The sequence below is a fragment of the Suricata suricatta genome, chromosome 11, assembly GCF_006229205.1.
Source record: "Suricata suricatta isolate VVHF042 chromosome 11, meerkat_22Aug2017_6uvM2_HiC, whole genome shotgun sequence".
NCBI classification, from domain to species: domain Eukaryota; kingdom Metazoa; phylum Chordata; class Mammalia; order Carnivora; family Herpestidae; genus Suricata; species Suricata suricatta.
The window spans coordinates 3,053,200-3,065,261 of NC_043710.1; the positions used below are offsets into that span (position 1 = coordinate 3,053,200).

Sequence of the window (12,062 nt, forward strand, 5' to 3'; positions counted from 1 at the left end):
GGTACTCCCAGACCACCCCCATGGGCCGGGCCTGGTACTCACTTCTGGGACACTAAATTCTATGGGGGTGAGGGGGGTGGAGGATGGGAACAGGTGATCTGGACAAACCAGAGTCACATCTGCTGGGCCAGGTGCCCAGTGGTGCCCAGCGAGTAGCTCCTGAGTAAGTAACTGAACGAGCGCGTCTGGGCACCGGCTGACCGCCAGCCCCGTCTCAGGTTAGCGAGGCAGCCGGTGTGGCTGCGCACAGGGAGGCAGTGGGGAGAAGGCCCCAGGGGCCGGTGACCAGGAGGACTGAATCTGGCCTGACGGGGGTCCCTGATGCCCAAGGAGGAAGCTCTCTTAGGTGGAGGAAAGGCACAGACAAGTGACCCAGGGGCACACAGGGATGGGGGGGTGGGCAGACTCAGGCCAGAGCTGGCCCAGGCAGGCCTGGGGAGGGGACGGTGCTTCTCCAACGGGATCGAACGGGGGAGTTCTGCAGGTCACAGGGTCTCAGACAAATGCCAGATGTCCCACTAAAAATAACCAAATATGTAATTTTTGAGCTAAATCAGATAGTATCTTCAGCTGGATTCTCGGGCGGGCAAGTTGTGTCCAGTACCGAAGGTTTGGAAACACGTACGGGGGGCTGGGGGGGGGCGGGAGCGGAGAACATTCCTTACGCAGAGGTTCCCAGCCCGAGACTTGGGACAAGGCCACCATTGTGAGGCTGTCAGGGAACCATCTCCGCCCACCACCTCCGGAAGGATGTGCGCTTGGGGGACAAACGCAGGTTGGGCGAGGACTGTCCCCTGAGGTGAATGGAGGCTGCACTCGGCTGGGAACTGGGAAGGGCAGAGGTGGACATGCGGGGGCGGGGGGGGGGCGGGGGGCTGGATGCCAGGTACGTGTTTGTGTGCAGGACGGCTGGGAAGAACCTTCTGGAGCGTGGGGGTTGAGGAGAAAGGGCCCCAGTGGGGGATTGGGGGGCGTGGGAGAGCGGGGAGCCTGGCTGGGGAGCCCGGCTGGGGAGCCCGAGGGAGAGCACTGAAGGAGAGGATTGCTCAGTGTCCCCGAGACTCCCTGGTGTGCGGAGGGCGCCCGGCCACAGCGGCGCCTGAACCTCCTCCCCGGTGGCCGTGCAGGATCAGCCCCAACGTCCGCAGGGAGCACGGCTGGGGGAGCACCCCGGGGGGACACAGGTTTGGGGCCTGCGGGGAAGGTCACGGGGAAGGAGCGCACCCTCTCCTTCATGCGCCCCCCTGTACGCGCCCCGAACACTCGTCAGTGCCAGAGGGGAGCAAATGGACACACGGGGTTCGGCCCCTGCCCCCCAGGCGTGGGGGCTCCAGGGCCCCCAGTGCGCGCAGCACGGCCTCTGTTCCACACCCACTTACTTTTCTGTCGTTGAACTCCACGTTTTCGCCTTCGTAGTCTCCCTGTTCAAAGCAGGAAGGAGAACTCTCACGACCTGATGCGGCTTTTGAGCAGCACAAACCCGCTTCCAAACGTGAGCCCCGCAGGGCTCGCGGGCACAGGTAAGAGGAGCCCACACGGCGCCCCGCAGCAGATGGAGGGCTGGCCGGGCCCGGCCCCTCTGCCAGGCCGGCCTCCTGCCTTTGCCCCCTGTCACAGAGGCCACGTCCAGGAAAGGACCCACAGCCACTTGCTAGGAACTGGCAGCAGGCAAGAAAGGGGCCTTGCGGGGGGGAGGGCTGGAAGAATTGTTTCAACAGGGCGAACAGGCCCCCACCTGCCGGACGGTCCCTGCAGGTGCGCCGGGAGCACAGGAAGCCGTACGGTAACTGAGGACAGATCAGTGACCCTACGCCCCCACTTCACCCACAGCAACGCTGAGGCTCAGAGAAGCAAAGTGACTTCTCTGGGACAGACCTGGGACGGACGTGCCCAGCATGCCGACAGCTGGTGCCAGGGATCCCCTGGAGGGAGCGTGGCCCCGCGGGGCTGGCCTGGCCAAGGGGTCTTGAGGATCACTGGGCCGAGGAAGCTCTGAGGCCTCCCCAAGGTCCCCTGGGTGCCGCCCTTGCCGGGTCCTCCTGTGACCCTCTCCCAAACCCTCCCAGGCAGGGAGCACTTGACCTTGTACTCTCTGGACAAAGGTACCCTGAGACCAGTGTCAATGTCTCCCCACAGTCTTTGGGGCAGCCTCTCCCACCCCAGCCCAACCTCTGCGGCTTTCTGGGCATGTCTTTCCATGGCTCAGAGAGCCACAACCTCCAGCAGCACCTCACCTACTCAGGACCTTGAGGGTGACATGTGCCAACCAGGAGGGAGGCCACCAAGCCTCCGAGCAGCCACCTGAAATGTCAGTCCTGTCCCTGAATTTGATGCACTAATTCCAGGAGCCCTCCTTAGGGTCTCACTCAGGACAGACAGACCCCTACTCCACACAGAGCTCTGACAGGCGGCCACCTGTTGTTATGGCAACTACACATTGTCCTGTGGAATAAATGAATGGATGAACGAATGAACACAGTAAGCGGGGTGGGGGGGGCGGTGCTAGGGGCGATGCGCTGGGGGCAGCAAGGATGTAGGACAGTTTAGCTGTGCTGGAAGGACAGTGACAGGTGGCAGGGACCACCCAGCACGCGGCCAAGAGCCCGGGCACCCGAACCTGGGAGTGTGACCTCACACTGCCGCCCTCTGCTCCAGCGTGCGGGGCGCATTTGGACCAGTTCAGAGCGATCTATCTCCCCAAACATTCCGACATCAGCTTTGGTACCTAACGGGGTGGGTGCCCTTCAACCGTGGGGAAAGTTCACAGCTGTAAAGTCCCGCAGTCCCTCGGGATGCCCAGAGTCCTTACTCTGGCTGGGAAGAGTCCCAGAAGTGGAGCTGAAGGCTGTGTGCCCCTGGACAAGCTGCTTGCTCAGTTTTCCCATCTGTAAAGTGGGAGCAGGCCCCACATGGAGGACCTCTCTACTGCCGTATTAAGGTTCAAAGCTGGGCCCGGCTCCCCCACAGAAGCTGTGTGATCTGCACCAAGTTATTAAACCTCTCTGAGTCTCCACATCTGCACCAGATGAAATGAGACACAGCTCCTACTAAACACAGCTCTCTGCATGCAACGGAATGTTGATTTCTCCCCTTTCCCTTTCAAGCCTTAAAAGGCCGACTCCAAATGGGCCAGGGTGGCCCAGAACAGGCCCTGCTCTCAGCAGGGGTGAGCAGCTCCAAGGAAGGCTTTGTGTGGATGTTTGGTCGGTCCTGGGGGGCCGAGAAAGAGCCTGCAGATGGGAGGGACAGCGTCCCCGAAGGCACAGAGCTGGGACAGGTGACCCCCCCACCACAGGGAGTGGTGACAGGCTGGCAGCTGTGTAGCTTTCTCCCAGAGTCAGCGGGTGGGGTGGGGGACGGCCCTTTGCTGTTCCGGAAACTGGGTCTCTCCAGTGTAGCATCTCACTGGAAGCCCTCTTGCTCCTGTGTCCCCTCTGACACTGGCTGGGAGCCTGTCCCGCTTGCAGATGGGGACACTGAGGCTCAGGGAGAGGACCGGGGCTGCCTCCGCTCAGGGCTGCAGAGAAGAGCGACCAGCATGCCCCGACTCCCAGTCTGGGTCCTGCCCCATGGCCCCCCAGTCCCTGTAGCCATGCACATCTGGAAAGTTCTGAAGGTCCTCCGTCCGGGGTTCCCACACTGCTCGGGCCCCGCGGTGCATTCCCAGTGCCCTGCCGAACCCTAGCCCCTGTCTCCATGGAGACAATGAGAAGAGACCCATTCACCCCAGCCAGGCCAGCGCGCGGCCACGGCCGTGGGCTATATTTGTCGGGGGGGATACCGGAGGGATTTGGAGATCCAGCTCAGGAAGCCGGCCACTTGCTCGGCAGAAATAGATACACACAGAGCCCGGGTCATTCTGCCAGGGCGGGGGCGGGGTGGCCGGGGAGACCCAGGCATCTCAAGGGGCAGCTGGCCCCCGGGAGAGAGTGTCGGCCACCAACTCCCCTACCTCGGTGGGCTCGGCGGGCTCGTTCTGCGAGGAAAGGCGCCCCGGGTGTAACTGCGGGGGCCCCCACGGGGGAGGCTGACATTTACAGGAGGGCCGAAGCAGGAAGCCCAGACCGCAGGATAATGAGAGCTCCCTAGGGGCGTGGCCTGCGGGGGTTTGGGGCAGCCAATGACGCAGAGGCAAACTTTGTCAAGGTTACTTACGTCGTGCAGGGGGTAGGCAGCCGAGTAAACACCATTGGCCAGCAGGCTGGTGATACCTTAAAGACAAAGGCAGGGAGAGGATTAGGGACCAGGTTCTCTTCTAGCAAACAGAGCAGTCCCAGGACTGACTCAGTCGCCCAGAATTTTCTCAAAGCCAACTGCACCTGGCGGCCCAGAGCCAGGCCGCCTTTCTGGCGTTTCCTCCCCGGGGTCAACCAGGAGACGGTAAAAACATGCTCTATCGGCAGAGTTAGGGAAACACAGAGGAGAAACCCAAGAGAAAGTGACATCTGGGAGGAAGGAGGTACCCCAGAACCTGCAGTTCACCGGCACCCACAGCTGCTGGAGGGCGAGTCTACAGACGGGAGAGGTGGATCGTAAGTCGTTAGAAAAGCTGAATCACAAGAAAATACGGACGGGAAAATTGATGGTGTCAGAAAACACACATACAATTTGCAATTAGATTGTAGGTTGATTGGGAAGAAGGCCGAAGGGGAGTCCTGTGGGCCCCACGCGGGGGCGGAGGCACTTACCATATTTACTACATTTTCGCCTTTGACTTAAAAGGGCAGAGTCCTTCTTTCTTCCCTGTCCTTGCCCTGTTTGTACATCGGGCTATTAGTTACATGAAAACGTCTGCAAGGACCAAGCTGCATTTGGGGGAGGGGGCGGTCGGCGGGGTGGGGGCCAGGCCTCGACGGCCACCCTGGGCCCTGTGCCGGCCGCGCAGGGACAGTCACCGCATCTGCGCCTCCCAGAGCCCGGGGTGTGCATTCGGCACCCAGCCCCTGGAGACAGGGCCGTGGACGGAAAGGCCGAGCCAGCCACGCCTGGGGGCCTGGCACTCTGGTCTTGCACACGTCCCTGGGGGCCAGTGCTGGGCGCAGCACGAGGGTCTGCAGGCTGTCAGTGGGTCAGGGTTCTCAGTCGCCTAGCCGGCCTGTCCTTTACTACTTCACTGGAAAATGGTGGGAAAACGTCTTCCTGAAATCCATTTAAAAATAGATCATCTTCCCAGTGATCTGGAAGGATCAGAGTACCTGAGGAATGATTAGAATTCCAAACCAGAGAGCTGTGGAAGCGTATGGCTAAAGCCCACATGGGTGAACATTCATCTAACAAAAGTGGATGTGGTCTGTCTGATTCAGGTTCATTGGCTCCTTACTGTTCCCAGAATGCTTGCAACAGGGTGCAGCCACAGGGCCTTTGCACAGACTGCTCCCTCTGTGTGGACCCCTCATTTTCTTCAGGTCTCTGCTCAAATGTCCCCTCATCAGAAAAGCCTTTCTGATCACTGGTCCTAAGTCCTCCTGGCAACCCTTCCGACCCCAGCAAGACGATATTCTGGCTCTCCTGAGCATTTATTATCTATTTCCTCTCCCGGAATGTAAACCTCTCGTCAGTACTTGCTGCAAGATGAACGTGTGAATCTGGAGGTCAGTCAGGCTTCCGGACAAGGGGCTGAGGTGACACGGGGGTGCAGAAAGGACCCTCCATCTATCTGCTCTGTCGCCGGGTGTGCCAGAGAGCTGGCTGCACACTCAGAGATGTTCACCCCAGGGACGACCCAGAGCAGAGACCCACTCTCGCTGAGAAGCCCCCAGACCCCACAGGTTTGCACCGGAAGGGACCCTAACAGGGAACTTACAGGCAGATGGAGCTCTGGGACACAATGGAGGGACGGGAGCCACAGTTGCCCCCACCGCTGGTGACCTGGGCCACTCTGGAAGGCCCGGGGGTCGGTCTCCTGGGCTCCTCTTGCCCCGTGAACAGGCCCCGGCCCCACGGACTTAGGGCTTTGAGACTCCAGGCCGGGAAGGAGGCCCTGTGACTGGCTCTCGGGACCCATCAGCCCGCCTGACTCCAGGGAGTCCAGCCTCTCCTCCTGCACCCTGGGCTGGCCCCCCGCAATCCGCCACACCCCTGCTCTCCGCTTCCTTCCCGCGGCACTCGCCCCTCTGCAGGAAGCCAAGTGTTCGCGGGCTCTCCGTCCTGGGTACAGACTCCGTGTGCCCCTGGGGGGCGTGCGTGGCACACAGCTCTCAGCGGACAGGCGGGAGCTCGAGGTGGGGGGACGCCAGGAAGGCGCATCCCTCTGCTCGGGAGCGTTTCATTCTGGGGACCAAGGCCTGCAGCTGTGAGTGCAGGGCCCGAGCAGGCGCAGGGCTTGGGGGGGGGGGTCAACTCTGCACACTTCGGTCGGGAAACGTGTGCACCTGTGGCTTGAGGTGTCCCACAGACGAGCACCCGAGGTGCTGGAAACTAGGGTGTGTCAAGGACACACAACAAGGTCTGGGTGGTCCCTTCCACCACCCGCCGGGACCCTCACTGCTTCCCGCTGGGCCGTGAGGGTCCACAGCGGGGGAAGGCGCCTTGGTCACCCCTACAGCGTCCAGAGGCCAGGATCTAGCACCTCTGCAGTGAGAGCCGCCCCCCCCCCACGCCACCGTGAAAGCTCAGGGCAGAGAGAAGGGCATCCTGGTGCCCAGAGTGCCAGGCCGTAAAACACCCCCTTGCCCGTCTGAAACGGCTACACCAGCTTGAATCAAAACACTCTCAAAACCCCCAAACCAGCCGCCTGCCTCCCACGGAGATGATCGGAGGCAAGATTAGCACTGGGAGGGGAGCCTGAGCTCAGGCCCCAGCAATGTCCTCACCCATGCTGTACTTGGCCTTGGTACACGTTGTTCTTTTCAGGATTTCATAGACCTGTTGCGGAGACAAGAAGGAGGGGAGGACGGTTATCCAGGCAGCAACGGCACGCAGACTGCCAGGCGACGGCCGCGCAGGGACGTGGTGGAGCGTTACCAGCGCCCCCCGCCCCCCCCACGCTCTCCGAGGGCCGACGGCAAGCCTTTGTAAGGGTGCACGTCGGCAGTGTCAGGGCGTGGCGTTCTCAGGGATCGGTGTGCCCGATGGGTCCCCTCCTTCCGTGAGGCACGGACGGCGTCGTGCTGTTCAGGGTTCAGAGCTGTCCCCGATGTCCCATGGGACAGGCCGGGAGTTGGGATTCAGAGCTACAGGGACCCAACCGACAGGACGCCTCCTGGGGGTCGCCCTGGATGTTCTAGAAGCCCGAGGTGGGGGCAGGTCTTGGGATTCCATGCCCCCACCCTGGGTCACGAGGCGGCCCAGCATGGGGCGCCAGGAGGAGCCCCCCGGAAGGCCCCACACCATCCCAGCTCTGGGCCATCTTTACTGATGAAAGGTTTCACTCGGTGGCCTCAGGAGCCCAGGTTTGGGAGCCTGCCTGGCTCTGGTCCTAGCTTCCCTTGTAGACGTGAAGGGCAAGCCACCTCACCACCCTGTGCCTTCGTTTCCCCACCTGCAAAGTGGGATGGAATAGTTGACCCAGGCCACAGAAGTGAGAGCCGGAGTGCCCTGCTGCTCCGCCTTCTCCCCCTGCTCTTGTCCCCAGTGCCCCCGCCACCTGCACCTGCCAGTCCTGGGCACACACCGGGACTTGGTGACCGCAGACGAGCGCGTGACCAAACCACCCAGGCAGGGGGTCCCCTCCCTGTCGCCTCCAGAGTCTCACGGTGGCCCTGTCCTGGCCGTGCTGATTCTCCCATAACTACCTCCTCCCCTCCATCCGGGGTCACAGCCCCGTCGGTAACCACATCCGCCTCCGCTGGCTCTCATCTCCCCAGGACTGACCTGATCATATCCTAAACCTTGTTTTGCAGCCTTCTGTGGCTCCCCAGTGCCTACAGGCTAAAAGTCTGACTCCCGAGACCAACACATCCAGCCCTTCCTGCTGATCCTGACTCCTGCTCACTGGGCAACCTCTGAGGCCAGGAGCACCGGGGAGGAGGCGGGAGGGGCTGCCGGCCTCCATACCTTTGCCTAGAATGACTTCACCCCAACGCCGGTACCATCAGGTCTCAGAGACCCCGTGGCCGGACCACCCGAGGGCAAAGTTCTGGCCTGCCAGCTTCTCAGAGCACAGGCAGTTTACAAACCCACCTTCGAGGTCTCTGGAGGAGGTAAAACGGACCCCCAACGACTTGGTGGTCATGGACTGAGCTCTATTTTATAGAGATCCCTAATAGATAACATCTAGAGCTTTCCATTCACACATGACCCCCTCCTTGGAGCAGGAGTGAATTCACTAATCTGCACCCTGCCCTGCACTCCTGGGGGCCCTTCTGAGAGCCCCCTGATCACGTAAAAAGCTGGGCATGTGTGTATATTGAAGCCAACACGTGACTCAGTTTCTCTAAATGGCCGTTCCAATTCTCTCCGGCCTCATAATGAAGGACTGTGGCTGGATCCCCCCAGCGGTCGGAGTCGAGGGAGACGCTCCCTCTCACGGGCCCAGGTCAGCCCTGAGCTATGCCAGAGCTTCGACATTCTGGAACAAGCGAGTTCCTTCTCCTTTACTCTAACGCGACTTAACTGCTGAGATCAGCCAGTCACACAGGAGCGAAAGTTAACAGCGCTGTGGGCGGGTCACCCTGCCTGGGGGCGCACCGCCACCCTTGGGGCAGGAAGCCAGGCCCCGCCTTGTGCAAGCTCAGTGTCTCCTGAGGTCAGGAGGCCAGGAAGGGACCGAGCCCCCTCACAATGCGCCCGCACCACTGCCCCGCGCTGACCCACCTGCCGGCCAGGGGATGTAGCTGCGAGAGGCAGTTATCTGTTCGAGGGCCCCGCTGCCCCCACTCCCCCCAGCCCTGCACGTCTCCCCTCCAGGCTGGGCCTTCTGGGCAGGGCAGCGGCGGCTTGGCTGTGAGGTTAATTCCTCGTGCAGAGAAAAGGCGGGTCCTGAGCCCTGCGTGGCCCAGCTCACCTGGCGGACAGGCTGGTGGCTGATGGCCCAACACTAAACCCATACCTTGAACAGGGCAGGGCGGCTGCATCCGACCTCGAACTTCAGTTCGCTCCTCTGGCACAGCCCCCAGAAATCTACCCCAACCCGCACGGCTTCGCCTCCACCTCCCCGCCGCGCCTGCCTCCCGAGCCTGCCTGCTCGGGGCCCTCAGGTCTGGGCCCCCGAACTGCACTAAGGGAAAGGGCAGGGAGGGCGGGAAGAGCCGCGGAGGGGTCTGGGGCTGCCCTCCCCCGTGGAGGGGCGGGGGGCTTCCCCTGGGCCCCCGAAGCCTTGCGGCTTCGTTACTCTAATTATTGCTGTCACAGGCAATTAGCACCGCCTTCCACCTGGACGAGTTGTGCTGAAATGAAATTATCACCCGTGTCTCCCCAGAGTCCCCTCACTGGTGAACGAGCGAGTCCCACGGCAATACTCACGATTGTGCTTCGGGTTTTGCTGTCAAAAAAGGAATCCTTGTCGGACAGGTCAAATCTGTTGAAACATCGGGCAGAAAGAGACACGAGGTTCACCGGACTTAGCTCTCCTGGTTTCCGAGGCCCCGGTAAACCACACGGTCCCCAAAAGCCATGACTGTGACCTTGGGCAGGCTCCCTCCAAACGCCAGGGGTGACTCAGCCCTGGGCACCTGGAATGGTCCATTCCCCCCCCCCCCGCCCCCTGCGGGAGGCTCGGACTCCCACACCTCCCTCCCAAGGACCCGACACCCCCAGCCTCTGCCTCACTGAGCCGTCACGCACTGCTGGCATCTACAGAGGGCTCCGTTCTTTACACACGGTGTGAGCCCTGAGGTCTTGGCCCCCACGGAGCTTTCCTGAAGTTTGCTGTGAGCAGAGGAAGGTCCCTGGGACGTGTCACCCATTCCCCCAGGCACTCAGGGTACAGTGTGCCCATGGAGGCTGCCGGTAAGCCGGGCTTGGCAAGGGGGCACCAAGGGAGTCAGCCAGCGCAGAGCCAAGGGCAGCTGGCGCATGGGGTGGGGATGGGGTCCTAGGGGGAGGGCCCCTCCCTCTAACACCCAGGGAGCCCCTGTCCTGGAGCCAGTGGAAAGAGCTGGGCTGGGGGCCACTTCTTAAAAGTGTCCTATCCCTGACAGGATCACAGAATTCAGTGGGTGCAGCATGTGGTCCTCGCCCTGTGATGGATATCCCAGGAGCCCCAGTGCTGAACCCAGAAACAGTTCTCCTGCCCTGGGGGGACCAGGGCACCTTGGAGACACCCCCGCCCCCGCCCCCGAGCTTGCACTCAATGTCCCGCTGGGCCTGAGCTCTCTCTGTTCCCACTGCTGCTCACACTCAGCTGTGTCCTTCAAGGCCCCATCTCTGACCCAGGGGGCTATGCCCCACTACCCCTTGGGAGCGGTGTAGGAGGGAAGGTTCCAGAAGGTTCCAGAACAGGTGCAGCACTGCCAGGCAACCTGGCTGGCTGTGGGTCCCTAGGGCGTCGGGACTCCAGCTGGGGCCCCTTTTTAGTCCCTGCCTCCGGGATGGAGCTCGGTGGCCTTCAGGAGGCAGGGTCAACCTCGAGTTGGAACACCTTCTGAGAGGGGCGGGGCCTGGCAGGAGGGAGGAGGCGCCCAGATCACCTCTTGGGGCTTTAAGCCAAGTGCATGCTCTTACTGGAGCCCACCCTAGTCTTCCCACGTATCCCCCAGCGGAAGGACGAGAACGTTCGCCTCCTAATTCCTTGGTTGACGGTGACCTTGGAAATCACCCTTGAATTCACCTAGGCTCTCATGAGAATGTGCGTCGGGGGCTGAAACTCCCACATCCTTGGGGGATGAGAGCTTTCCTCGGCCCCGGGGAACCGTCTTCAACCTGCATCTCTCAGGTCACACACCATGCTACGGGGTCCACACAGCAGGGCCCTCTGGGAAGGAACGTGCAGGCTGGGGGAGGGGCACTTCCCCACTTACAGGTGCTGCTTCTCCCGGGAGAAGGGGTAAGAGAGTCTCTTTGTGGTCTGGGGTCTGTGCTCCGCCACCTTGGGCTGGATGGGGTCCGTGATCTTCTGAAGCACGGAGTTGATCTTTCTCAGGAGGCCACGGGTCTCGTTGATGTGATAGAGCTGCAGAGGGGAAGGGAGAGTCTGTGTCATCTGCTGAGCCACCACCCTTCCCGTCTACTCTCAGAAGGTCACAGAACCATCCCTCCCCACCGAGATGGCCCGTCCTGGGAAGAGAGCTCCGGGCTGAAACACACCCTCCACCTGCTCTCCAGCTAAACCTCTGAGCTCAGAGACTGCGGAGAGCCCACCGAGAGCACACACCCTCTGGGAAGCCTGTCCGCGGACGTCCCTTCATTTCAAAAGAGGTTATCCAGACGGTCTCAGTGGACCTGAGAAGCCGGGGCTGATTTACACCCAAGAACAGCTCCGCCTTCCTGCTTCCCTCTCTGCATGCCAAGGTGAACACGGACGCCTCGCTAAGCTGCAGGGCCACGCTGTCAGGCCACTTCCCGGGCGGAAGTTTTTAGAGATTAAAAAGAAAAATCCCAGCTAGCTTGGAAACGTAATTAAAAGGATTCTGACGAATGAGCCGGGACACCGCCAGCAGGAAAAACAAGATCGAGAAGCCTGTGTTTGTGTTTATCCCGGGTCCCTCTGACCTCTGACCTCTGACCTCTGCCCGCACCTTCTCTTGCTGCGGTTTGGTCTGGGGTCTCCAAAGACCGCCCTGGGCCTGCACCACATCCTCCACAGTCAGGACACAGGAGCCCACTGCCCCCCCCCCCCGGGCTTCTTGCCACGGCCCAGACCCCCTGGTGGCCTCCCCCTCCCCGCCTCGCCCCCTCCCCCAGGCCACCCTCAGACCTCTGCACACGCCTCAGCACCGACCTTCCTCGTCGGCATCTTCAGTTTCAGGAACTCGGCCTCTCTGCACAGCACGTTCCAGGGCGCGTGGATTTTTACGAAGCCAACCCCGTGAATTTTGGTCTGGGAAGGAGAGAAGTGCTCGGTCAGCGCGGAGAGGCCTGCCCCTTCGAAGCCCCAGGGTCATGAGCGCGGCTGCGGGGTCACTCCTCCTGGCACGGGGGGAGGGGCCTGGTCTCTGGGACACCTGGGGTGTTTTCAGGGACTC

At 61.6% G+C, this 12,062-nt stretch overlaps 1 protein-coding gene across 1 annotated transcript in view; it reads right to left on the reverse strand.

Annotated features, from left to right (window-relative positions):
* ANO1 (anoctamin 1) overlaps nucleotides 1–12,062 on the reverse strand; it is a 70,227-nt gene that overhangs the window by 45,530 nt on the left and 12,635 nt on the right. The window contains exons 3-8 of the mRNA XM_029957276.1: nucleotides 11,819–11,917; nucleotides 10,899–11,050; nucleotides 9,403–9,457; nucleotides 6,813–6,864; nucleotides 4,156–4,211; nucleotides 1,380–1,421 (exon numbers count right to left, since the gene is read on the reverse strand). Of these exons, the coding sequence (XP_029813136.1) occupies nucleotides 1,380–1,421; nucleotides 4,156–4,211; nucleotides 6,813–6,864; nucleotides 9,403–9,457; nucleotides 10,899–11,050; nucleotides 11,819–11,917 (456 nt within the window). The remainder of the gene's footprint in view (nucleotides 1–1,379; nucleotides 1,422–4,155; nucleotides 4,212–6,812; nucleotides 6,865–9,402; nucleotides 9,458–10,898; nucleotides 11,051–11,818; nucleotides 11,918–12,062) is intronic.